Source organism: Chelmon rostratus, chromosome 13 (genome assembly GCF_017976325.1).
Source record: "Chelmon rostratus isolate fCheRos1 chromosome 13, fCheRos1.pri, whole genome shotgun sequence".
Taxonomy (NCBI): Eukaryota; Metazoa; Chordata; class Actinopteri; order Chaetodontiformes; family Chaetodontidae; genus Chelmon; species Chelmon rostratus.
Window position 1 is genome coordinate 13128223 of NC_055670.1, and position 27237 is coordinate 13155459.

General features: G+C 38.4%; 3 protein-coding genes across 4 annotated transcripts; 2 read left to right on the forward strand and 1 right to left on the reverse strand.

Annotated features, from left to right (window-relative positions):
- Nucleotides 1-108: 108 nt before the first annotated feature.
- dcaf17 (ddb1 and cul4 associated factor 17) lies at nucleotides 109-7016 on the reverse strand. 2 transcript variants are annotated; one of them, XM_041950385.1, is made up of 15 exons: nucleotides 6475-7016; nucleotides 6282-6385; nucleotides 5713-5803; nucleotides 5462-5598; nucleotides 5284-5362; nucleotides 4620-4709; nucleotides 4431-4538; nucleotides 4119-4221; nucleotides 3502-3644; nucleotides 2446-2555; nucleotides 2114-2201; nucleotides 1841-1924; nucleotides 1622-1648; nucleotides 977-1132; nucleotides 109-895 (listed from the first exon to the last, which is right to left on the reverse strand). In XM_041950385.1, exons 1-15 carry the CDS (start codon nucleotides 6601-6603, stop codon nucleotides 788-790), a joined length of 1557 nt encoding a protein of 518 aa, XP_041806319.1. In that variant the 5' UTR covers nucleotides 6604-7016; the 3' UTR covers nucleotides 109-787. The 2 variants fall into 2 exon arrangements, with proteins under 2 accessions (XP_041806319.1, XP_041806320.1); XM_041950386.1 differs by lacking the exon at nucleotides 1622-1648 and having other exon boundaries at nucleotides 112-895.
- Nucleotides 6614-12966, forward strand: mettl8 (methyltransferase 8, methylcytidine). Its single transcript, XM_041950387.1, has 10 exons — nucleotides 6614-6696; nucleotides 8212-8368; nucleotides 8624-8715; nucleotides 8811-9157; nucleotides 9319-9368; nucleotides 10000-10060; nucleotides 11369-11508; nucleotides 11870-11976; nucleotides 12140-12205; nucleotides 12725-12966. Exons 2-10 carry the CDS (start codon nucleotides 8217-8219, stop codon nucleotides 12877-12879), a joined length of 1170 nt encoding a protein of 389 aa, XP_041806321.1. The 5' UTR covers nucleotides 6614-6696; nucleotides 8212-8216; the 3' UTR covers nucleotides 12880-12966.
- Nucleotides 12967-14120: 1154 nt separating this feature from the next.
- Nucleotides 14121-27076, forward strand: tlk1a (tousled-like kinase 1a). The gene is given in 23 exon segments (XM_041950222.1): nucleotides 14121-14359; nucleotides 14361-14393; nucleotides 14395-14437; nucleotides 18494-18615; nucleotides 18712-18783; nucleotides 20289-20364; nucleotides 20465-20508; nucleotides 20718-20813; nucleotides 20903-20989; nucleotides 21099-21191; nucleotides 21431-21541; nucleotides 21626-21762; nucleotides 22633-22821; nucleotides 23047-23113; nucleotides 23648-23745; nucleotides 23986-24067; nucleotides 24165-24256; nucleotides 24475-24564; nucleotides 24670-24839; nucleotides 25007-25142; nucleotides 25631-25742; nucleotides 25827-25934; nucleotides 26030-27076. Coding segments are annotated over 23 exon segments (2271 nt in total). The 5' UTR covers nucleotides 14121-14317; the 3' UTR covers nucleotides 26201-27076.
- The last annotated feature ends 161 nt before the right edge of the window (nucleotides 27077-27237 follow it).

Genomic DNA, 27237 nt, shown 5'->3' on the forward strand with positions numbered 1-27237 from the left:
TGGAGCAGAACTAAGGAAGCCCATTTATCAGGACCCCTGAGATTTATTTAGTTAACAACCACATACTGTAACTGACCTCATGTTCAGACTCAAATATCACTAAATTGTCTCATTCACTCATTCAGCAGCTCAGATAAAATGCCAAAAATAGTAATCTCCTATTTAAAATAACCAAAAACTATTCCAAATTCATCTTATTTATGGAATAAACTCGTATGTTAAAACTGTGGGTTGTGAGAGCATGTAGCCAATAATGCAGAATTTTGATCACATACACATTACATGACATGATGGCAGGTTTCTCACTCATTTTTGGGGGGAGAGGAAGACATTCCTCAGTATCACTGCTATCTGCAGGTATTTCCTTGCTGTCAAAGGAAGCAATCACAGGTTGCTCCAGTGAGTCCAGATCTGGATCAGTGGGCTCCTCTGCTGCCCGCTCACATGGAAGCAACTTTCAATTATCCTAACATTTGGATGAGCATAATGGAAACACAGTAGGGGGCAGAAAAACAGGGTAACTTTGAAAAATATAACATTTTAATTTAGGAGAAACAGTGTAAAAAATGTTCATACGTGTGAGACAGAACATAGTTAACAGTAACACAGTACAGAGACTTGATTATCAAGTGTAATTCATACAAAAGAAACAATTATACAATGATCCAAATGTGAAAAACACCACTTTAAGTTTAAAAGGAAAGCTGTTAACAAACACAGGTTTGTTGCACAAATATGTTAAGAATCTTTAAAAGTAAGAAAGGAGCTTCATTCACTTTTGTGCCACTTATTTTCTGGCAGCCTTGAGTTTGTAAACATGGCAGCAGAAGTTGGTGTTCTTTTGTTCAATATGAACAATTGTGTCTTTGTCAAAAAACAACTCATGTCGATAAGTCTGGAACAGAAGATGAGAGCACACGTGAATCCATAAACACAGACACTTCTGCTTAACATACAGTCATGTTTAGTCACTCACCTCATCCCAAGCTTCAGCCAGATTAACTGTCCGTAGTAACTGCCCGCTCTGGTTGTCATGCAGCCGGATGTGGGCTCGTCCTTCTCCCTCCTCACCGTTAGTTACCACTACTGCCAAAAGGTCCAGCTCATCCTCATATTCCACCATACGGAAAGTCTGTGAATATAAAAGGCTCATTGTTGTGAACTTCTCATCACAGAAGCTGGGTGGAGTTGTATGTGCGTATGTATACATATATAGCAAAGCATACTGTATGCCAATGTACGTACATACATGAGCCCGGCATTCTCTATAAAGAGCAGCTTCACGGCAGCTGAGCATTCTAGTTGCGTTCCAAATTCCAAATTCCAAAAAAAAAAAAAGATCTTATCTTGTCTTAACTAGTATGGGCATTGGAGCGCAGCACTGACTAGCACACATGCATCTTTACTAAAAAAAAAACCAACTTAAGCTCAGTATTTCACTAAAACAGCTGGGCATTATAGCTTTGAGCAAATGCTACTCAAACAGGAAGAGAGAGTGCATTTGTTGTGGATATGTGGGACTGAGTCAAAATAAATCAGTGTTCGTGTTCAGCACAATGAACAAACATTAGCAAGTGCAACAGCGGGCAGAGGGAGAGGATGCATCAGGCTTAATACATACATCAGGCATGGAATACAATGGCAGGTCCTGTAAATAGGATTGATCCATTGTTGGTTTTGGTCTTTTTGTGAATATAAAGAGACTTAACCTTCAAAGACAAGTGTAACTGGGCTTCCAAAGAGAGTACACCTATATTCCTTATACACCATGCTTCACTCAGCAAAGTCAGTACTTTCTTTGCAAAGATACTGGATCAGTGAAGTGCAATCACTTTGGTACCTCTTGATCTGGGTCATCGTCCAGCTGATGAAATCTTTTCTTCACTGTGCGGCCTGATGAGGTGACAGTGACTTGTGAGGCAGGCTGCAGTCAATGGAAAGCAGAAGCATCAAATTTTAACTGCACCAAGACTGAGTAGACCAAGCTATCACATTTGATTTCCCACCAATGTCATAGTGGACATGATGATGCTGATTCGTGATCGCGGTAAACTAATTCTGTAGTGAGTACAACACATAGTAGGCCTAGTAGGTAAAAAAGCATGACACTTACGGTGTTGTTTCGATGGGTAGCCATAGAGAAATCCTCAACTACCTTTGATGGCAAACCAGTATTCAGTTCACTGAGGATTTTCAGGACACTTGGAGAAAAGAAGGAAAAAAATGTGTGGAACATGTCCAGTACAATAAGAAAAGAAAAAAAAGAAAATTGTATTATACTGCATCTGTATGCTCCAAAGAACATGATATTGATGAAATATTAATCCTTTATCGTTTAGGAATGTCTCAGGGTTCTTTTGGTTTTGTTACATTGGCCTCCACACAGACCACTTTGTCCGTGCAGTCTTCATTTTTTTTTATGTAAAGGTTGACTGTAGAACTCACTTTATGACAGTAGGTCCAACATGGATGATTCTTCCTGAGTCATCAGGGTGGAAGAAGATCCCATCACTCTCTAAAGAGCAGCAGTTCATGTTTTGTATTCCATTTGTGGCCTAGTGTCAATAAATGACAAAGTATCCTATTAACTCATTAACAAAGACATGCACTATTAATTGTATAGCAAATTGCACATAGTACCATAAGCAAATAACTATTTGTACGATTCCTTTTGCTGTTCTTGAACAAAGAAAATCAAGAAGAAAGTGTGGTGTACAACTGGATTTGTGCTCTTCAGAATCTGCAAAGCATCAACAACTTGTGCATTCATCATTATGTAAATGGAAACACTTGACATATTAAAAGGGATACCCCACCCAAACTCTATTATTAGAGTACAGCTTAACCACTGTAGTCTTGTGGTTGTGTAAAATGTTGCTTTGGGTGAAGATTTAGAGCCTCAAGGAGCTCTGAACTGCACATTTCTCTTTTACCCTCTCTTTTAAACGTATGCAGTATTTTAACCAGTATCTCAGACCCACCACAGTGATCAGGGCAAACAAACTGTGTTTTCTTGTGTTTTGGAAAGTGTGGCAGCTTAAATGTGATTTTGTGTTTTTCCACACAATTTACTGTGCAGCGTCAGTTGCAGACAATTGTCTTTGGTAAGACATAAATGTGAACAGTGTGGTCAAATAAACTAAGTCTGGAGTGATCTTGAAAAAATACAGAGAAGCTTGTGCTGCATGTGCAGCACAGATCTGCACAGTAGTAGTAGTAGTTGAACCGTCTTGTGGGATTTTGAATATGTGATTAAGTTTGGTTCTGTCCTGCTCTGTCCAACAGCTGAACACGACTGTCACAGACATCTGTGGCCCTTCTAACCCTGACAATTTCAACAGGCTCTGGCCATTTTGGTGGCAGTGAAGTCTATCACATCACAGGATTGGGGATATTTATCTATTATAACCAAGCACATGTGACATTTTGTACTCAAATGGCCAAATAATTATTGAAATGTCATGTTACAGTGTATGGTTAAAGAGGATTCTTTAAACTTACCAGAGTGCTGTCCTTTAATGAACAGATGTGGTGAGTCCCCTTGTGATTTTTTTGTGGCGGTGTGTAGATGTAGTGCCATGGGTAGCCTCCAATCTGGATACTGTTATTAGAGCACGACACTTCGAAAAGCACAGGAGGGCAATCTGCAATAAGAAAAAAAGCTACCATTTTTATTTTTGCAATGAAAAACATTCCTGCTCACAGTGGCCAAGTAGGTCTACTACCATCTTTTACACAATGATACAACAGCTCTGGACTGGACCCCATTCATGCCTGGTATTAAAATATCTTCCGGACACGTTATGCGGATAAGGAAAACATGTTAATGTAATGCGTAAACCTGTTGTGATCATCCAGAGGTAGTCTAGCTCGCACTGTGTTCAGATCTTAGGTAAGTGTAAATGCAATACATACAACATGCTGGCTAATCTGTTGCCACCCCAAATTACTCATGCACAGGTTTTGCTCTGGACGACAGAGATCTGATCTCAATGAGAATAATAAGAACTTATTAAAAAAAACTATGTGTATACATAATTGCAAGATTGGATTGTCGATTATCTGAGTAAATCTCCAATTTTACTATGAGCTGTAAATGGGGTAAAAAACAGACTCACCTGTGATCTGGATATTTACTGGAATACCAAATGGGACATTTCCCACTGTTTTGCCTCCAAGAAGTGAACTCTGCTTTCCAAGCATCAACTTCTCTGTCAGGTACTGAAAACAAAGAAAATGTACATTGGATACAGAGAAAGGTAAGGAGCAAGGTGAGCCAGAGGGATAATAAAATACTGAATATGTAAATATTCACAGGTACATCATTTTCAATATGTATTTCTGATGCAATGTTTAAAACTCTCGTTAAATAAATATTCAGTTTGCTCAATATTGTGCAGGGAACTATTTCAGGATAAAAATTTACGTACCCTTTGAACAATGTGCTCAAAGCTGTACAGCTTCACTGACTTGTTGTTGTAAGACACCACAAGGACACCTTGAGACAGAACAACATCGGTAACACCATTTCCAAATACCTGAAAGAATGAGATTTGCATTTTTATAGTAACATATCACTCCTGCAGGCACATTTTACAAACTGCTAAAAATTTGCATACCTTTTTGTTGATCTCCAAAATTCCCACAACTTGCAAGGGGAAAACGTGAAAGAAGGCCAGGTGCATCACTGTATTCTGAGTGATACCTGCCTTGAATGAAAAAAAATAACCAAATAAAATTCTGTCGTCTCTTCTCCATATCAGAGATCCCAGCATGTGAAATGCATTGCTAATTAATTGATCCATAGAGAATTCATGAGCAACAATTAAGTCATTTATTGAGCAGGAATGTGAAACTTTCACTGCTTCTAGCTTCTCAAATGTGAAGAGGATTTTGTGATTATTGTATTATTGTTTAATATTTTTGGATTTAATTACTCTTGTTTTGACAAAAGAAGCAATTAGAAGGTGTCAACATGAGCACTGAGAAATTGTAATAGGCATTTTCCACTTTCTTCTGACATCCTGTAGACTAAACAACCAATTGATTTGTCTAAGAAGTAGTCGGCAGATTAGTTGACAATAGAAATCATAAGCTCTTGTCTAGTGATACCTAAATTGATTGACTGACACATTTAATTTCCTTGATTTCTGTAATACACCTATCAAAATTCATGAACTGAAGAAATTGAATTTACACTAAGATTCTTAATTCTCCTTTAGTGTGTCCTGTCACTCGTCAATAAGACAAAAATCTTGAATGAACTGACCAGATTGACCTTACCTGTCGTGCTAAAGATGTTTCTTTGTTTTGAACAGATTTAACATAAAACATCTCTTGAGAAACATCCCAGCCAAGATACCTACCAAAAACAAGACAGAGTTCTGTTAGAACAGTTTTTAATGGACGAAAAACTGACCTGTATTAATCTCCACTCAAAGAACAGAGAACTTGACGATACCTGAACTTGTGGTTTGAAGAGAGGTAAACTCTCTGCAGCTCTTCTCCCGTTTCAGCTGAAAGGCGGCACAGCCAATTATTGGCTGTCAGAGCCAAGAGGCTGGGTTTATGATCAGAGGGGGAGGCTAATGTTTTGTCCTGTCAACAAGACAAATAAAAGAACATTCTGATCCTGGGTTGTCCTGATCTGGTCACTGCAAGTTCAGCATTAATCCAATTCAATCCAATTAATCCATGTTTATTTTCACTTACAAGTGGGCTCTGACACAGCAAAGCATCCTCAAATTTCTCCAATTTAGACCTCTTAGGCAACTTGTATAGAACACAAGGCTCTGAGTGAACACTGAAAACAGAAGATTTAGTCACTCATTGTGGGGCAGAGTATAAACCTTACATTTTTGTCATGTACATTTACACCATAAACATTGTGACAACTTTGCATTGTATTAATCACACAGAGCTAATTTTAATTTGTTGAATGACATTAATAAACTGGGTAAAATTTTATCAAGCAAGCTATATATTCAGAGTGACAAAGCCTGCCTCCAAATTCGTAAAACATGGCAATCTATCATGACTGTGTTGCCAGATTTAGATAAAATCATGGTGTGGTATTAGTCAAAGTCAAATGCAAAGTCAACTTTATTGTACTATGGACTAAAAAATGCAGTGACTCAGATTTGAACTTCAGTAATGGATAATACGGTGTGCATTACTTGGCAATTTTGAAGATTTTGCAACTTATCTGTAGCTCTAAGGTATTAATCTGTATTATGTGTCATGATGACTGAAAACAACTCAAGTTCATTATTCATACTCACCAGCTGTAGCAGATCTGGTAATTTTCAAAGTAGATTTTACCATTCTCATACATAATCGTGGATTTTGAGGTTTTGCTCCATACTTTAATGAAATCCCTGTTGTCCTACAATATAACAATAATCAACAAGACAGTACATTAGTAAAAAGTTATTGAAACCTATTAGCACCTAAACTCATCATCTTTTCCATTACCTTGAGGAGGAGAGCTCTAAGGACCTTCATATTGTGTCTAACAATAGTTCCAGCATCCGTGATACCTCTACTCCTACGGCTCAGCAGCTCAGTGGCGTTCACGGTTGTTTTTCTCCAGCACGGCGCCATCAGCAGGTGACACTTCTCACTGCAAGAGCACGCTGTGGTATCATGGGAAGAGGCAACAACTTGATCTGACCCCAGGACCACAGCCAGAACAGGGTATGAGAGATATTGTTTCGATAACGTTACAACCCTTCGCCGAGCTGCATCTTTTCTGAGACCACTGAACCGCCTCTCTCGCTTTGAAGTTAGCTAACACGAAAAGTGAACAGCTAGCATAACTAAAGTTAGCGCCGTTGAACGAGAGGACCGCGATATCTCGTCCAAAGTCGTAACTTAATCGTTGTATATAACGGGCCGTTCGTTGAATTGGGTGTGAGAAACACAGAAGTAATATGTTTAGTTAAAAGCAACAATTTCGCATTTTGACCGGTATTGCATTACTTAGCTCTCAATGCTAGCGCCCCTGTGCCGCTCCATTTTTGTAGTCCTCACTAGCATCTTCTTCTCCTTAAAGAATTAGGCAAACGGCATCCAGCTTGGAACGTTAGCGCCCTCCGCTCAACCGCTGGTACTTTGCGCATGGATGAAACACTTTCTATATAAACCACTCAGCATTTAGTTTACTCCTTGTAATTGATCTCAAAGTCGCTTTAATGTTGGAAAACTTAACTCACTTCACATCGTTTGACTGTATTATGTTATATATTATGTGTTGGCTTGTAGCAGCTCTCCCCTAAGTTGTATGATGTTTACACTGACTGAAATATTCAAGCCAAACACATCTTTTTGGCTGCACTGATATCATCAAATGTGCATCATTTTATTAACATTTTGTCAAAATTCAGTCTGTTATTTGGTATTTTTGGGAACTTTGGGAACCCAATTAGAATTTGAAATATAATGCTGTGGTTTGGTTTACCTGTTGGATGCTTCAGCATCAATTTCAATGTGCCTTTATAAATTTGGTTTTTAGATGTCTTGATTGACAGGTGTAAGTGTCCTGCCCGTTATGGTACAGAGTCTGAAGGCTAACAATTAAGTAGCCTAAATTTATTTGACTGAGTTCCCGTTTTGGTTTTGGTTTTGGTTTCATAACCTCATTCTTTTTGAATGACTGAAGAAATCAGAAATAAAGACAGCAATTCAAAGGCCTGGCCCAAGATGGTCAAATTCATGAAGAAAATGTTTCAAAAGGTACAATTTACGTAATAGTCAAAGATACAGGATACTCTGTCTTAACCTTATATCAGTCTCGCTTAACAAAAACCTCCTTGTCTTCAATATATTTGTTTTTGTACAACCAAAACCAGCCAGGATTCTTTGTAAAAAACATAAAATGCTGCTCTTCAGGCAAGTTCTTAACTGAGCACACAGGGACTTTTGTCTTCACTTTTAAATTATGCAATTAAATTATACAATTTCAAAGCTTTGGTTTTTCTAATTTTCTAAAATTTGCTTGAATGTATTTATATCGAACTGCAAATTGTACCTGAAAATAGAATACACGTGAAAAGGAAAATATATAAATATGCTGATGATGATTTCCAGCAACAAAATGTTGCTAGAATAGTAAAACAGTTATTTTGCTATCATTAAACAGCATCATTTGTAGCCATAGATGCGGAGTCAAAGCATTGTGACATGTGTTCAACTGTTCCTGCATTTTTACAGGGTAAATGCATAAACTGCAGAGCTCCTCTGCAGCCAAGTTGGCTAAAATTTTCATCAGACTGTCCTCAAGATCAAAGAGCACAGGAGGAAGACCTTCAGCTCCACTGGGTTCAAGATTTCTGACCAATCCTGATGACATCTTTAAACACAACATGTGGTCAGTGATGTGCTGTAGTGAGACTTTAATCTGTCACCCATCTGAGTTTGCATTTTATGGAGAATTACAGTGTAGATGCGTCTACTTTTAACGACACAGAGCTGAAATTTAGTTAAGAGCTTTCTGTTCAACTTCTAAACACAACAGTGGTTTTGTATTTTATAGTGTTGTTTTTTTTTTATTTGATACGGTTTGTGAGTTACTATAGGTCAACAGATGTATTAACAGTTGCTTTTGTAATGCTTCATATTTTAGGGATCATGTACAATGGACAGAAGAGGATAAAGAAAATGCACAGCAAAAGGCAGAAGAAAATTCCTGTGTAAAAATTCCTTTAAAGGAACAAGGCAAGAATGTATTCCAGCAAAAAACAAATGTTTTCCAAGTTTCCAAACCTTTTATAATACGTACAGTTTAATATTCTAAAATCTCCTCCACACAGGTAAATTTGACACAGAGGCTTGCCAATACTGGGACAAGTTTTATGGGATGCACCAGAATAAGTTCTTTAAAGATCGCAAGTGGCTGTTTTTAGAATTCCCAGAGCTGCTTCCTTCAGGTGCAAAAAGCCAAGCTACAAACACGTGTCTGGGGGATCAACAGGCGGCATACCCACCACCTACTGGATCCAGCACAGACACAGAAACCAAGCACCAGCCACCATCACCATCACACCATCACAGAAGTACAGACACCTCCGATCATCAGGAACCTAGACTAGAAAAAGATGAAGCTGCCACACAGACTCCTACTTTCCCAGGCCAGCATGCATCTTTCAAGATCTTGGAGGTTTTCAGAACTGTTCACATGTTTTAATATAGATGCAGACCAGTACACAAGCAGACAGTTTACAGTTGCTATATTAAAGTGTGAGATAACAGCATTCATACATTTGCTTTTTCATGTTTCAATCGGCAGAAAAACCAACAAAATATATTTCCTCTTCACAGGTGGGATGTGGAGTGGGTAACAGTGTATTTCCCATCGTTAATTCTATAAAGTGAGTAAATGTTTTGATATATTTCCACATGTTCGAACTAAGTTCGCCATTTCTATGTCATACGGTGATTTTTAGTGTGACTTAGGTTTACAGAAGAAAAGTATTTTAAAAGTATTTTAAAGGGCTAGTTAGGAGTCACATGGTAACATAATCAAACTAATTGATCGAGGCAGCAGTAGATCGGCACCTCAAGTATTCTGCGAGGTGAAATTGTTGTCAAAGGAGTCTGGTTTGGACTTGGCCTTGGAGAGAGCGGCTTCAGTTCACATTGCAAAGTGCCATCTGATGGTGTGCAGACGACCGCCATCTACTGTAGACAATACACTGACGATAAGTGCCTCATATAACCCCACTTCAAGTAATCCAAACACTTTAACAATGGCTCTGTTTTATTCAAGTGTATCAGTAAGTCATGACAGTGAACCAGCATGCACAAGCAGCAAGATGGAATTCAGCCATCATTAATTTTATCTTTTAGACCTTTTCTTCTCATACTGTTAAATGTCAAAATACCTTCTGTGAAAAAAGCCTCTCTACTTCTTTAGCCAAAGATTCCTGGTGCTGCGTCATACAGTTGTACAGTGTTTGTGATGATGTAAGGGTCGTAACAGTGGCTGTGTCTGTTTCACAGAGAAACGAATGCCTTTTTATACTGCTGTGACTTCTCTCCATGTGCCATTCAGCTGGTTAAGGTAAGCATTTCTAATATTGTTTGGTATGAACATGCAAAGTCTGCACTACTTTGAGGTTAATACATTTCTTCAAATCAATGTTGACTGAAATCACTGATATTTTAAAACAACCAAAGCTGGATAAGTAGCAGTGATGCTGTTACAGTGCTTATGATCATCTAGACAGTATGTTGAGGGTTTTTACAGTCGTATCAGTTTTCTAAAACATCTAATGAAGTAATGATTTAGTTCATTCATTGTAAAGCTGTTGTCAGTCTTTGAGCTTTCCAGAATAGTGATTGAAATTATACTTTATAGTTCAGACTCGCACAATGTGCATACTTAAAAGTACTGTAGAAGAACTCTAAGCTCTGGCCAGCAGCTACAGCTTGATTGGTCAGTTAATATGTGAAGGAGCTGAAAAGAGAAAAATTGTATTTTTGCACAGGTTTTAACATGATTTGAATATAAAGTATCTTTTTTAAGTTGGGCTCAGCAAATAACATCATGTTAAAACTCATCTTCATCTGTTTGAATATGTTTGTAACCTAAAGTAATGGGATTTATTTCTTTTCTTTAAAAAGTTGTTTCTCAGTGGAAGAAGAGCGTAAAGCCAAAATGTTCAAAGAGTGAACACAATAGATGTGTCTTATTAGAAACAATGGATTATAGTTTAAATTGATCTCGAGGCCTGTATGAAATTTGGTCTCTGACTAAGACACAGGCATAAGAAATTACAGCATCATGTGCCGTATAGTATTAAATAAAAAGACCACAGAAAGAGTATATGCTGTAACTTAAACCAATAAGAAAGCGTCAAATGTAGAAAGAAATTCCAAATAATGTGCAATGAATGGATATTACCGTGTGCAATTTGTGGAATCAAAAATGTAACCCAAAATTAACTTGCATGTATTTTTTTATTCTTTATTGAGCTATTGTTGAAATTCATCAGTTGAAGAGGAAGACATGGATTTAGTGAGTGTAACTAAAAAAATGTTGCATTAAAAATTGCCTTGATAGAAATTGAGATTTATCCAGAGCATAACTTAGTTTAGTATTCCTGGTAAAATGATAGTGTACATGAATTCCTTATAAGCAGCCACTTACTGTACAGAAAGCCTGTAAAGGCCAGGGTTACAGTGCCCTTACAATATTTAAGACACATTCAGTATGATAGAGAAGGAAATCAGTGGATTCAATGCCTGTAAAATTAAATAGAGTTAATTGTTATATGTGGTTGCAACACCAGCTACCAAAATCTGTACCTGAGCTACCAATTAGATTAGACTTTGTGTGTTTGTTAAACAGTTTATTTTCCTCATGTAGGACCACCCAGACTACGATGACTCAGTGTGTCATGCCTTTGTCCATGACATTTGTGAGGAGATGGCCTCATTTCCCTTCCCTCCTCACAGCCTGGATGTTATTCTGACAGTCTTTGTGCTCTCCTCTATTCATCCAGACCGGTAGGTGAAAAGGAGACAAAGAAGAGCTTGACATCATTTCTCACCTGCCAGACCTCCCTCCACAACCCCTATAACACCCAAACCCACACAACATGTTAACTGTACAGACATTTGAAAATAAATGCTGGCAACATGTTTTAATTTTTAGCCTGATGCAGTTACATTTGCACCTTAACACAGTTCATGTAAGACATTTCCTATTATAGTACTTTACTTGTGTAGCTGTTTTATGTTTAAGGCCTCGATGAATATATTTATATATATTTTGTTCATGGTTACTTGGATCTTCATTAGCTGCAATCCTATTGCACAAGATTGTTGTTCCATTTTTGATATTGACATATTGACATTTCATTGCCAGAATTCAAGGAGTTGTGAACCGACTATCTACATACCTGAAACATGGAGGGATTTTTCTCTTCCGGGATTATGGGAGATATGACTTCTCACAACTCAGGTTTAAGAAGGGTGAGCCTCCAGCTTGTAACACACTCCTGAATACAGCCATTTTATCTTTTTTACTTAATTTGTTGTATATTCTGTATACAGTTCGATGTGTGTGCAGTGCTTTTTTTGTCAGTTTAATACATTTAATTTTTTGTCATTGAGTCTTTTCATCTCTCACAATCAGGACGGTGCTTATCAGAGAATTTCTACACACGTGGAGATGGAACCTGTGTGTACTTTTTCACTAAAGGTAATTGTGAACCATGACATGTGCGTTTTCCACATGGAAGTATTTTTAAAAGTAGAAGTACTCATGTTGTATTGCATTATACTATATATGATTTTTTGGGATTAATATTACACTAAGTGAATAGTTGCTGACAGGACTGTAGCTGCCATTAAAGACACTGGGGCCTTGTCGTTTGTATTTTATCTGGGAATTCGGAGATTTTAGGAACCTGGGGGGAGTTTAAATTCTTCTTCGGTGGGTATTGGAATAGATTGGCATAGAATGAAGCTTGACTCTTTTTAGACCAATAAATAATAAATAAATGATTTCCCCACCAGAATTTCCCTCCTGTTAGAACAAAATGCTTTAAAATAGCATTTAGACCTTCATTTTGGTTTTTAAAAGACCAACTAAATAAATTGTATCTGGTCTGGTCAGATTTTTCTGAGGAGGATGGGACTCGAAAAAATGAGCTCAGTATTTCAAAAATCCTGGCTACAGCCCTGGTTACTGACAGTGTTATTGTACACATTTCGACAGAAGAGGTTCATGGTTTATTTTCCAATGCTGGACTGGAGGAAGTTCAGAATCTGGAGGACAGACGACTCCAAGTGAACAGAGGAAAGAAAGTTGCAATGCACCGGGTTTGGATGCAGAGCAAGTATAGGAAATTACATCCACCTTCACCATCTTGATGCCACGCCATGCACAGCCTGCTTTGGAGCTATATGACTTTTTTAAACTTTGCTACTCATTCATCCTGAACAGTTTTTTTTTTTTTTAAACCAAATGTGTATATGTACAACAACAAAACTACTGTATATGCAATAAATTTACAAAACATGTCAAACAAAGCTCTGGTGTTATCTGGTTTTATATTCTGCAGATCACTGTATTGATATCCATGAGATAAGTATTTTAAGTACTTTGCATCTTCTTAAACTTCTTAATGTAATGTTGGGTACTTCAGTCCACAGCAATGCATAATATTCTATACGATCATCATGTGTTTGTAGGGCAGCTGTCCTGTGAGAACCACATATCTCTAAAAAGTCAACTTTTCATGAGCTCAGAAAAACAGCCTGTTTTCAGCTTTGTGAAGATGTATTTTCCAGCTAATCGGCTAATATTTATCTTAAGAAGTCAGAGAAATTTCTCATCCCTTAAAGGAGCACTTAATTATTTGGTTTATCAGAACAATTTAAATTAAAAATCACCCAATTTGAGATACATAATGTTCACTGGACAGGAAGGGTATGAAAAATAGTAATCTGAAAGGTAACAAGTAACTAAAGCTGTCAGGCAGACGTAGTAGAGTAAAAAGTACAATATATGCCTCTGAGACATAGAGTAGTATATAGTAAGTAAGCATAAAGTTGCATTAAATGGTAATGTTCAAGTAAAGTACAAGTACTGAAGTTCTGGAGTAAATGTACTCAGTTACATTCCACTACTGACAGTTTTTGCAAAATAAAAATACTCATGATACTCAATACTCAAATTATTATTATTATTATTATTAACATGTGTGACTTTGTGATTTTTACTTATTGGTGAAGATTGCGACTTATAGTTTCATACTTATGACTTCATATGATATTTTTGACTTACTAAGTCAAAATTGAGTTCTTGGTTGAAATGGGCATCCATGATCTTTTTTAGTATAGTCCAACAGTTATTTCATGTCTTTAAAAGAAAAGAACATACATTTATTTAAAGTTTTCACATCATAATCTCTTTTGATTAAAGTCTATAACTTGCATGCAAAATGTGGTTATGCACAGTTCATGTGCGCAGCCTGTATAATTTCACAGTATTCTTTATGTCCGGATTTTTTCCCCTCATGTTGACGTTAAGAAAAAATGTATCGCCCTCGCGATAAGAATTTTGCACACGATGCGTGACGTTTCATAGGCAACCACTTGAAGACGGAGAGGTGGCCCTGGAGCCAGGACGCAGTGCTGAGGTGTGAAGAGGTTTGTGCCCTAAAAACAGATAATAATTAGACATTTTCATTCAGTTGCACTCACTGTTCCCACGTAAAAACAAGTGTGTGGTGCCTGTCGGTGAATTTCAAACTATGTGAAAGATTAACCGTGTGCGTTGCTGTGCCAACACACGAAAAGTAGCTTGATGAGTGTCCAAAGTAGTGGAAGTTTGGAGGGGACGCCATCTTTGGTCCCAGCTCTCCACGTCCCCAACACGGACTGTGTTTTCAGCAACATACCACGGCAGTGGTGAAGGCCCAGGAAGGTACTGTGAAACGTTTTGAGACGTATATGTCTTTTCTTCCTGCTCGTTTAGGTCGTTTTGAGAAGAACGAAGGGAAATTGTATTTAAATGACCGAGCAAATCTTGGTGGCGAAACCTGCTTGCTAGCTAACGTTACAGTAACGCGTCAGCTCCAAAGTCAATTGAGCCTGTATGGCTAGCTAGTAGCACTGAGGACACAGGACCGTCATTCTGTGCTCAGGCCAGTGAAGTAACCTCAAGACAAATACGTGCATAATGGCGATAAACCTTTACGAGAGCAGAAAGGTTACCACTGTAGTCGGTGCATCCGTCTTTAAGCATGCTGCTGCCGTTATAAGAGCAAACACCAGTCAAGTTACAGATGGATGCAAATACAGATCAGTAAATGCAAGGAAAGAGATTAAGCATTTTTTTATGATGGTTAACGTTATATCACTGGATTGGTGGCAAGTAATGCACAAGTTAGGTGTGCATCGCACTGTTAGCAATCCTTTGTGCTTTGACGGTGGTGTTTCCCGACAAATGCTGTTCACAATATCTATGTAACTGACGTTAATCGTCAAAATAACGGTGCAGAATGGTCTGGGATCGGCTTTAAACATGACAGTAGCTATAAATCTAACATTAAGTGTAGTTGTGGTCTTTAAGATAGCCATTTGCTCTAGATGCTAACGTTGCTGCATTGCATGGTAGGTAGCCTTGTTTGACCTTTTAGTATTACTAACTTGGAGTAAAGAGCTCACTGTTCGTGTAACGCTAGATGTCCCAACAAAAGTGAAGGGACAGCCATGGGATGCAGGCTGTTTTGGGCTGTGCAATTAGCATGCTAACGTAACACACAATCAAAATGACTGATGCTTATTTAGTCATTTTTGGTGATCAAAAGTAGTCGTCACTTAAGCTGTGTTAATCACGCCTCCATGCATCCGGAGTAGTTTTCACTGTATATTGTAATCATGGTGGACTTTATGTAGCTTTGGACATTAAGGTAGCTTCTCCATTTCTTTGTTGTGTTTGGTGTTGCGTGCATTGATTGGCATTAATCAGTGATGGCTGCCCACATCAGCATGATACTTCTAAATACTGAGAATTGGGAGATTGTAAGTGGTGCTGGTGGGGGTGTGTGGTGTGTATATCTTTTTTTTTTTTTAAGTTTAAGTTGCCAATGAGAGAATCTAGGGGGAAGTAATCCAAGACTGTTCATGGCAGAGATTTTTTAACATTTTCCAAGTGTCTGCCATAAACAGGTGGTCACTCTGCTGACTGAGCAGCACTGAGTTAAAATGACATCCACAGCAAGAGTTGTAAGGGTTCAACCACTTGTTCCTGCAGGGGCTTGAATATAGATAATAGTTATGCACCGAGGCCTCCATGATGGGGAAATCCTTGAGAAACACCACACAGCTGATTTGGATTTATGATGTGAAACTGGCAGGAACATTCTGGGTGAAATGTGCGATACGGTTTTTGATCCATCTCAGCAGGACCAAGATTGGTGTGAATAGCAGCAGTAGGAAGGCTTTTGAAGCCACAGTTTCTTATTAAGGGTGCTTTTTTACAGGTAAAATCACAGAATTATAACAGGGTTGGTTGAACACCTACAACAATTGCTTCTAGTGATTATTGCGGTGTTTATACTGAAGTCATGATAAAACTGCAAACACTGAACATTCCAGTCATTTATTCACTACATGAGGTTTACTTGCCAGTAAAAGTGGCAAGTAAAGTGAGAAGACTTGTCTCTGTATGTCTTGGTGACAACAGGGCTAAATACTTGGTACTGCTGTATATACTCATTGCAGAACAGCCTTGCCTAGTTAATGACAAGATGCAAAATCACACGCTTTGCATCTTTTTTCATCTTTTTGCTCTGTTTTAAAAGTGGTGCAGATGCCACATGCAGCAATCACAAGTGGTCTATAGTTGTTTATGACTGCGGTAGATAACTTCTTCGGCAAAATGAACTGCTAGCATGATTAGTAGTCACAGACCCATCATGGGAAATGTGACAAGCAATTTTGTTGTCTCTTATATGCTGTAGGAAGAGGAGATGGTCCCAGTTGTTGACTGACTGTTACTAAGATTTGTCCTGTTAACAATTTTTTTTAACCTAACATGTCTCTTAGGGTGTCACTAAGCCAGTTGCTGTTAATGTGATCTTTAGATGTAATCAGGGAACAGTGTGTTAGCAAAGATTAGTTTACATTGTCAGACTCCTAGAAATGTGATCACTGCTTCTGTGGTAAGTGATTAACAAACAAAAGAAGGTTATGATAAACATTTCAAGATAGTTAATCCAGGGAAATGTCTTTCAGTAAGATACATAATTGTTATCTTAGATTGTAGATTGTAAATGTGACTCATTGTTCTCATCCTTACAGTTATGCATCTGATAATTGAATTTCAGTCAGACAAGTACTGATTGTGGCCTACATTTCCTTTGAGTCTGTGCTGCTAGATTTGACACTCCATTGCATTTCAGTGCATTACTTCATATGATGTACTGAGAATCATTGGTAATCATGGCCATATCAGTAAATGTGTCTGTTTTTCAGTTTGCCAGTTTTAACCCCATGTAGCACTGTTAAGGTTATTCCTGCGGACCAATTGGTTAGTCAGTCATTCTGTCAGATTCTAAACTTAATCTAAAATTTGTCCATAACCATCACCAGGATGGTTATGTAAAAGTGTGACGTGATGCTTTTTTTTGGTCTGCTGCTGGACTGAGCCTGTGATTGTTTTGTAAGGTTGTTAATAGCACACTGGTAAAAAGAAACGTGAGTTAACCACACATCTACACACACAAATCGTTTAAGAACTTAGTGGAATATGTTTTTTTAACTCTAAAGTATGAATATATTTAGCAGCTGTTTTTTTTGATGAAGGTAATTTGATTCGTGAGCCCTTTTCTGCTTTTTGTTTTGACACTTACTTGATAAGCTCCCTGATCTGGAAAATGGTCACAAATCTGTATTGAATGAGTCGGCTGTATCATACCTGTAGTCACCCATTATAGGTATGTAATGCCTTCATGTTGCACACTGTAGTGGATTTGTGTGCTGGTCTTGGCATTGAAATGTATAACTTGAGAGAATACAGTGTTTTTGTTTTAGAGGATATAATGAATGGCCTTTTTGTTTAGCTTTTCCTTCTAAAGCTTATTTTTATTCATTTGCATAGGGCAACAAGGAAGTTGTCATTACACACAAGCAGTATTTGACTTTCTACAACTTCTACTTATTGAGAACATTTGTTAGGTCAGTGGTTTTTAAATAATAAACATGTTCAGTCAGAACGTGGTTCTCTTAACTGCTTATTTATTTATTAGTATTATTTCCCTCCATTTTGCTAATCTTTGTTTGACCGCAAGTTGGCTGTATTCCTAGCTCCTATGTTTTTGTACTTTGCTGTTAAGAGATATTTCTCACTGTGTTATGTTTGCCCCTACTTAAATCTATTCCTTTGCAGATTCAAAATGGTTGTCTCATTAAAGCACAGGTTTAGTGGGCAGATCCCTCTGAGTCTGCAGCAACACTGAAGCCCAGGGAGCTCACGTAACAGTCCCACAGCAGCACAGTACTCATCAGTGCCTTGCAGTCGAAACATTGCTCTTGGACTCTGAGGATGATGGTGTTTGCAGCACAGAAATGTCTGTCACTTCTGCACATCAACTCTGCGTTTTGAGTTGTTGTTGTTTTTTTTTTCATTAGTCGTCTTAAGATGCTATTAGTAGATGTGGTAGTGGTAACAGGAGTAATCATTATGAAAATCTTGCTTATCTCCTCCGTGCAACACAAGTGTAGTGAAACCTGTCTTGGATATGCCACAAGGGAATGGTCGGTCTTGGCCTATATTCTAGTCTTGACTAAAATATTGTCACCTGTCAAGGTTTGAGATTATATATGTAACAACAGCAACTAAATGAAATTTATCATAACTCTGCTCTCAAGCTCATTGCTACTGTGTCATCTGCCCTTGAGTGGGCTTTCAAAGGCTGCAATTAAGATGATCGTTGAATCACTGAGACATACTGTGAATTGTTGCTAATCCTCCCAGGCACCATGGAGGAGCTGCACAGTCTGGACCCCCGGAGACAGGAGCTGCTCGAGGCACGCTTTATGGGCGGGGTCAGCGGCAGCACAGGGGGCAGCACTGGCAGCACAAGCGGGGGAACCAAAGTGAGTGACTATGTTTATTGGCCAAACACTGCTTTTATTGTTCAGATTAAGTCTTATCCTAAAATGATCTTTTTTTTTTTTTTTTTTTTTTTTCAGGGTTTGACCAATAATGAATGTTCAAATCACAGTTTTGGAAGCCTCGGCTCTTTAAGCGACAAGGAATCAGAGGTACACTAACCTGTTATCTACATTTAATTGGAGTACAATATTCAGACGAATCATTATTATAACTAAGTTAACTGATTATATAAGTAACATTAAAAAAAACATATTAACGTTAAGGTTGTATTCATACACTCACTCGTTGCTGTAGAGCTGATTCTGAGCCCAATTACTGAGTGACAGTGGCCTATCAGAGTTTTCCTCAGCTGGAAAGGAGACCCATTATATAAAGAGTTATTATGTGTATCGTAAAATACCTGTCATAGTGACTGAGGTGCATATACGATATGTCTGTTGTGTCAGTAACGGTCCATAACATATGCTTACTCTGATGATAACCTTATTTGTATTGCGATTGTCAGACAAAGCTGTTTATGTGGCTTTTTTCCATTAATCTCAAACAGGTTCATATTTGAAAATCACATTTCGTGTAAATGGCCATAATAGTCATTTGTGTTCGTTGTTTAAAGGGTTGATGTAAACCTGGTCCTGTTTTTTTTTTTTTGTTTTGTTTTGTTTTGTTTTTTTGGTGATACCTAATGGATATCATGACCCACCATCATCCAGACACTATGACAAATCAAGTGCTTGGCCACTTGGCTATATTTTGGGACCCTCCACCTGTGAATTTAACAAACCTTAATCTCCCCATCGGGTAATGTGCAAGACTCTATTCAGACCAACCTCATCAATCTCCATAGACAGACATAAATAAAGTTGGTTCAGTTTGGTGTTCATTACGTGTGTGAAATGGTAGTTTTTTCAATAAATCGAAATTTGAAGGTTATGATGACAGTATAGGATTGTGACCAATGTGTAATTTGATCATTATTGCACTTTTTTTTCCTCAACAAGAGTCTATTTGTATTGAGACACTGATCCCTATCTCACTTGATAGGGATCAGATCTGAAAAAAGGCAGTTCTCCTGTTTATTCAGCATGAGAATCTGAAAATTAATGGTTATCCTGATAAGGGCCATTGCTGTTTTCCACCACTGTGGTTAGCATAGCTCATGACTGCAATTTGTGATTCCTCTAGGTTAAGTGATGATGTTGAACAAAGTATCATTGTTCTGATGGAGATTAAAAGCAACAGGGAAATGGTTGTAAACTTCATTGTATTAGCATTTATTTATTCCCTTTTTGTGTGTGTAAATAAAAGCGTACATTTTAATTTTTGTAACAGTAGATCAAATTGACATTAACATCAGTGGTCAATTAAGATTTGAGTCTTGCTGAAAAACAAGATGAAACTGCAATTAGAGCAGCTACACAAGTCAAAGTAAAATCTGTTATTGTTATAGTCATGGGAATTTCCAGCAGTATTTTTGCATTACATTGAATCATTTGATTCAGTGTTAGTAGAAAGAATATAGCTAAATGTAGCTTTAGTTTGTCAAGTTGGTTGAAAAATAAACACATGGATTTGTTTAGACAATCTCCACAGGTAGCCAATGTTTTTCTATAGTAATTGTTTTGTAAAACATTATTAAATCAAATGTCTCTTTCAGACACCAGAGAAGAAACAGTCGGAAACAACCAGAGGCAGAAAAAGGAAACCTGAGATCCAATCAGAGAGCAGCCAAGGTGAGTGTTGTTGTGTTAAACTGGCTATGTTTTGTCTCTTGCTTGCTGTGTTTCTTTGAAATATTTTAATAACACTCTTTCCCATCTTTTCCCTTCACAGGGAAATCAATTGTGCGAGGACCCAAAATAAGCGATTATTTTGATGTAAGTTTCCAATTTGGTGTCAGAAGTTTCGCACATTGAAAGGAAGTGATGAGTGAATGATGTGTGCTGCATTTGTCTTTCATCATCTGAGGCGTAATCCATTTCCTGTCTCAACAATAACAGAACCATGAAAGAAAGGGAGCCACTGGTGGGTCTGCTGATATCAAATGTTAGGCACTGACGTCACTTTCCCTCTCTTAACCTTTTAGTTCCAGGGAGGAAATGGGTCCAGTCCAGTGAGAGGTCTCCCACCAGTGATTCGTTCTCCGCAGAACTCACATTCCCACTCTGCTCAGGGCACAGCCGTAAGTCAGGCTAAACGTTCTACTACGTGTTCTGCTGCTCCATGTGGTGTGTCCTGTCATAAAAGAAGTGCTCTCTTTTTTTGTTGCAGGTTAGACAAAATAGCTCATCTCCTACTAGTCTGTCTTTTGGGGACCACATGACACATCCAAAGCAACTAGCAGTCAAATTTGTTCAGGTAAGGGGTGACAGCAGGTAGTCCGGACACCGTTTGTAATTGCTCTTAAATGTGTTTGAGATCGCTGCTCAAGTTTTTAAACATCATCTTTTGTTGTTTTCCCCTCTAGACTGACCTTACAGTGTTGAAGTTGGCTGCCCTTGAAAGCACTAAAAATCTAGACCTTGAGAAGAAGGAGGGGAGAATAGATGATTTGCTAAGGGTAAGATGTTACTCTTCACTATCTTGCAGAAAGAAAGACTTGACTGGGCTGTGATGTTACTTTTGTGCAAAACAAACTCGACAGTGTTACCAGTTACCAATGTTTGGTTATAGAACAAACCTTAACTTGTCTTGTCTGTCAGCCATAGAAACAGCATTTTTTTAGATTTTTAATAATTGCTGGAATGGGAGAATATGAGTTGTGCAGCTGCTGATTAAAGTTTTTTTTCTGCTCCATAGGCAAACTGTGATCTCAGGAGACAGATAGATGAGCAACAAAAATTACTTGAAAAGTACAAGGAACGCTTGAATAAGTGCATCACCATGAGCAAGAAGTTGCTCATAGAAAAGGTAAGTGTTTTTCTTAACCCTTTGTGAACACTTAACAATTTCTGCAAACCTGCATGCAAAGCTGTGTTTTACACTGTTCCTCAGAGCACCCAGGAGAAGCAGGCCTGTCGGGAGAAGAGCATGCAGGATAGACTTCGTTTAGGCCATTTCACTACAGTGAGACATGGAGCCTCATTCACAGAACAGTGGACTGATGGCTATGCCTTCCAAAACCTTGTGAAGTAAGAACTTTTAGTCAGATTTTGTCTTATTGATCATGTTGTTTTTTAATTTATTTTTTGTTATTTAGATGTTTTTCATTTTTAACCTTTGCGGTATTTATCCTTAAAGAAACACTCTTTTCAGCAGCTTTTTTATTTTTGTTTTCCCTGATTGTCACATGGCACCAGAGGACGTTTGCATAGAGTGGAGCTTTTCCCACTTTCCCCCGTAATACTACTAGGCACCTTTTTTAAAATCTCTGGAGCTCAGCCGGTGGTACTGGGCTGCAATGCCAGGTCCCATTCACAATGAATAGCAGCCTATCACTCTCTCAGCTTTCAAGTCTGTATGTGTGAATGTGTAATTCCTATTTTTTCCAATTATCTCAGCTCCACTGTTGAATGAGTTCAGCCAAAACTACTCCCGAACCAGAGTAATCACCGGCACCACTTCCTCTACCATCTTGTTTGATTGCCACTCAGCTGACATGCTGTCAGGAGCTATGCAGGAGATGTGCTCTGCAGTGTGTCTTTGATTTTATGACTGAGTTGTGATTAGGGCACGCATTTATTTTTTGCCTGTGTGGAAATCTGTTCATGTTTCAGAAGATGATCAAGTGAGATACTAGTAAAGCAGTAAAGCTTTCATTTTACAGGTAAAACATAAGTCTTGATATGTAGGTTAAAATAGTTTAGTGTTTTGCAGCTTCTCTGCATGTGAGCTCTGCTCTAGTGTAATTGGGTGGAGCTCCCCACCACAACTCCACTAGCATTACAGCTTTCATGTTTGCTCATCATCTTTAACATGTTGGTAAATGATGTGTTTGGATAAGATTGCTGTAGTTGAACAGGTACAGAAATGGTACTAATGGTACAACTTTCCATCTGCAGACAGCAAGAGTGGATAAACCAACAGAGAGAGGACATTGAGAGGCAGAGAAAACTTCTAGCCAAGAGGAAACCTCCATCCTCCAGCAATTCCCAAGCACCAACCACAAATTCTGAGCCAAAGCAACGCAAAACCAAGGCAGTGAATGGAGCAGAAAGTGATCCCTTTGTAAAACCCAGCCTACCTCAGCTGTAAGTTATCAGAGCAGCCATTCCCCAGTCAAAGACCATGTAGAATTTTCAGTGTAGTTTTATTTAATACAGTTCTTTATTGTTTTGTACAGTCATCTGATTTAAAGTAAGTTTAATAGGACAGAATGCCCAGAAGGGTGAATAACTGAGTATACCAAGTTAACATGGAGATGCAGTTAACAAAGGCAAATGCTTTTTTTCCCATATCTCTCTCATCCCGGAAAGGCTGACACTAGCAGAGTACCACGAACAGGAAGAGATCTTCAAACTGCGACTTGGACATCTCAAGAAGGTTTGACCAATGCTGAACCTGCAGCAACAATTTATCGGAACATTTATTTCCAATTGTCTGATGTGGTATTATTGTATTCCTATGCAGTACAGGCACAAGACCTTAGCTATTAATACATTTAATAAGTTACTGCATTTTTTCAGGACCCAGTGAGTAATCAGGATAACAGGTGCTTTTACACAAGTGAGAACATAATTGGAGACAGTAAATTATTAAATGTAGTAAATCCTTGTCTTCTATATAAGGATAATTGGACATATTCAGCCTGATTCTCTTGTTTCCTGAGCTGAACACTGTTCCTTTTGTGTGAATCACCCTAAGGATGGAGTGAGCCTGTAGTTTGTCGATGTATTCATTGTTTTCCTGATGAATAAGCATCACGGGCAGCCCCTGACAGACTCCGTACCAAGTCATCCGTTAATATTTAATACAGAACTAGTCAGCTGTGTACAAGTGGGTTTTGATGAGCTCCTCTCCTTGTAGTCAGAGCTCAGAAGTTCTTTGTGTGTGTTTGTGTGCTTGAATCATTTATAGGAAGAAGCTGAGATCCAGGCGGAGCTGGAGCGTCTGGAGAGAGTGCGCAACCTTCACATTCGGGAGCTGAAGAGAATAAATAATGAAGACAGCTCACAGTGAGTCTGAATCAATTTCTTTGACAGTTACTGCATTGACATCTGTACATGATGTACACACAAGGCTGGTATCCTCATCCATAGTGCTGATATTGAGTTACTGCCTAGTGCATGAAGCTTTCTTTGTGTTTTTCTACATGAATCCATCTTTGACACACAGGTCTATATCTGTAATTTTGATTGTTTTTTGTGTGTGTGTGTGTGTGTTTTTTTTTTTTTTTTTTTTTAATCCATTCAAAGATTTAAAGATCACCCAACGCTGAATGAACGATATCTGCTCCTACACCTTCTAGGAAGAGGGGGCTTTAGTGAAGTTTACAAGGTACATTAAATGCTGATGTCGTAAGTTTCAAAAAGGAATAATACTCTTAGCAAGTGTTGCTTTTCAAGTGTAAACTGTTTGTGTGTACATTGTGCAGGCTTTTGACTTGATTGAGCAACGATATGCTGCTGTGAAAATCCACCAACTTAACAAGAACTGGAGAGAAGAGAAAAAAGAGAACTATCACAAGTATGTTGGCCCATGTGGAAATATGTAACCTCACATGCAGTATGCTATAATTAGTGTTTCAAATGTTGTGACGCACAAGCTGTTCTTAAGCCCTTTGCTTTCAGTGTATTGTTATTCCTATCCATAAGCCCCAGTGCCAGGCTTTCAATGCAGAATGCAGCACCTGCAACTTCATGCTTTGGTTGCTAACAGGAGCATAATTACCTTCCTCTCCACAGGCATGCTTGTCGAGAGTACAGAATACACAAGGAGCTGGACCACCCCCGAATCGTGAAACTTTACGACTACTTCTCACTGGACACAGACACGTTAGTGCACTTTAACAAATTTGTGTTAATGCATTTTCAGCACTTTTCAGTTGGTTTCTTTTATATGTGGGCTGAAATTCTTACTATTTTTTTCCCATTTCATAGGTTTTGCACTGTCATGGAGTACTGCGAAGGCAATGACTTGGATTTCTACTTGAAACAGCATAAGCTAATGTCTGAGAAGGAGGCACGGTCCATAGTCATGCAAATTGTGAACGCACTAAAATACCTGAATGAAATCAAACCTCCCATCATCCATTATGACCTTAAGCCAGGTAAACATGTCTTTCAAGGAATGTTGGGTCTCATCACATCAATAAAAATATCAGTTATTTTACATTAAATCAGACCGTGCCAATTGAGTTATTGATTATCTAGTGGACTGAAGCCATCCAAGTGTTTGCGTTTTTCTAGTGCTGACCCTTTTTCCTTTGATTTCAAGGCAACATCTTGTTGGTGGATGGCACAGCCTGTGGGGAAATCAAAATCACCGACTTCGGTTTGTCCAAAATCATGGATGACGACAACTATGGTGTAGATGGGATGGACCTGACATCACAGGGTGCAGGGACCTATTGGTGAGAAGAAATGTCCCACATATACATACATCATTAAACTATAAAGGACACGGATAGAGATTTAAGAACTGCTGAGATCATTTGTTTAAGTAAAAATAGCAAATATTAGACTATAAAAATACTCGAAGTAAAAGTGTGCAAGTATTATCAACAAATACTAGAAGTAAAAGTACTGGTTATGTAAACATTATTTGTCAATATTTGTATTATTAATATGTAAGAAGTACTTAGATGTTGTGGTGGGGCCAAGGTTAACTAATTTATGTACTGTGTTTTAGTTTGTTTTATGTCTAAAATCGATAAAAAGGAACTAGGAACTTTTGTTATACAGTATAAATGCAGTGGTGTAAAAAGTACAATATAAGTCCAAAGAAGCATAAAATAGAAAATGTCAAGAACAGCATTAAAAATAAAAAGAAACTAACTTTTCCACCACTCTAGATGGAAATGTACAGACACTAAACAACTTGTTTTTGGATTCTGGCCAGGTACTTGCCTCCTGAATGTTTTGTGGTTGGTAAAGAACCTCCAAAGATCTCCAATAAGGTGGACGTGTGGTCTGTGGGCATTATCTTTTTTCAGTGTCTCTATGGAAGGAAGGTAAGGAGGGCAATAAAGATTCTACCTTTAAATGTTACTGTAATTTATTGCATGATGATTCAGCACTGCTCCTCCTTTTTGAAGCCTTTTGGCCACAACCAGTCACAACAGGACATCCTGCAAGAGAACACCATACTGAAAGCTACTGATGTTCAGTTCCCTGTTAAGCCTGTTGCCAGCAATGAAGCAAAGGTAGGTGGAACTTGCATAAGACATGGATGTAGCCATTTTAAAGTAAGCTTTGAATTATCAAACACAAAATTTTTGATACTATTCCCCCCCTCCAGGCTTTCATAAGGCGTTGTCTGGCATACAGGAAGGAGGACCGCATCGACGTTCACCAGATGGGAAGCGACCCCTACCTGCTCCCTCACATGCGGAGGTCAAGCTCCTCTGGAAATCTGCAGATGAGTGCTGCTGGCTCGGGACTTGCCTCCTCCAGTATCATCTCATACTGACAGCCTTGTACTGTGACAAAAAAAAAAAGGCAAACTGACCAAGTTGCTCCCCACCTGCAGAGCTCCGGGCTCGTGGGAGAAGGAACAGCCGGCAACAGGAAGAGCAGGACACTGGTGGGGAGATCTCACCTGGCCTCCTGACCTGTGCCAGGCTTCTACTTGTTTACCAGGGCTTGATCAATGGAGGGACAATGAAGGGATGTTTTTAAAAAGGATCTTTTGAGGGCCCGACAAAAGCACTGAAACTGACAACGTACCTTGAAGAAAATGTGACTGGACAGTCTGTTCAGATGTTGCAGATGGATAAAGCCTTAAAGGGCCGAAGGGAGACTTGGCAGCCCGCCGTTTAGATTAAATAACATGGTCCTGCCAGGGTGCAAATGATTCAGCTGCTAGAAGTTAATTTACTGTGAGGAGAGGACAGTCATCGTTATATAGAACTACAAAGATTTCACTATTGATTTGGCTAAATGTTTTGTTTTTTCACAAATGTTAGGCTTTAATTTGAGTTACTTAGCCATGAGAATGTAATGTGTAGCATACAAGTGGCATCTAGTGACATTTAGGTTGGGGGCAGCGTACTTAACGTTTAATGCACAAAATAACCAAATGTAGAAAAATGACAATGTATAAAATCCTATGCAGGAATATTAATTAACAGATAAATTTGAAACTGTATATGCTGTACAGGTGAATTTTCAAATTTTAAACTGCAGCAGTAATGTGTACAAAGTTAAAATTTCCCCATGTAAAACTAGTCTGGAGTGTTTCATTTTGCTGCTTTGTTGCTCTTACTTTTTCAAGGGCTCTATGTTCCACTTCGGGTACAAATTGTACAGTTCTGCTAAGAGTGAATAATAAATGCCAGGAAATGTTTTTCTCTCCCAGTGAATGGTACTGTAGATTATCAGTCTGTTCATTCTAAAGTTTACATCCATACTTATCACCTGATAACACTCTTTAAATTTTAGGATGCAGTCTGCTCCTATTTGTCTCCATTCCCTGAGATTATACTGGCACTCGGTGGCTCTGTGTGG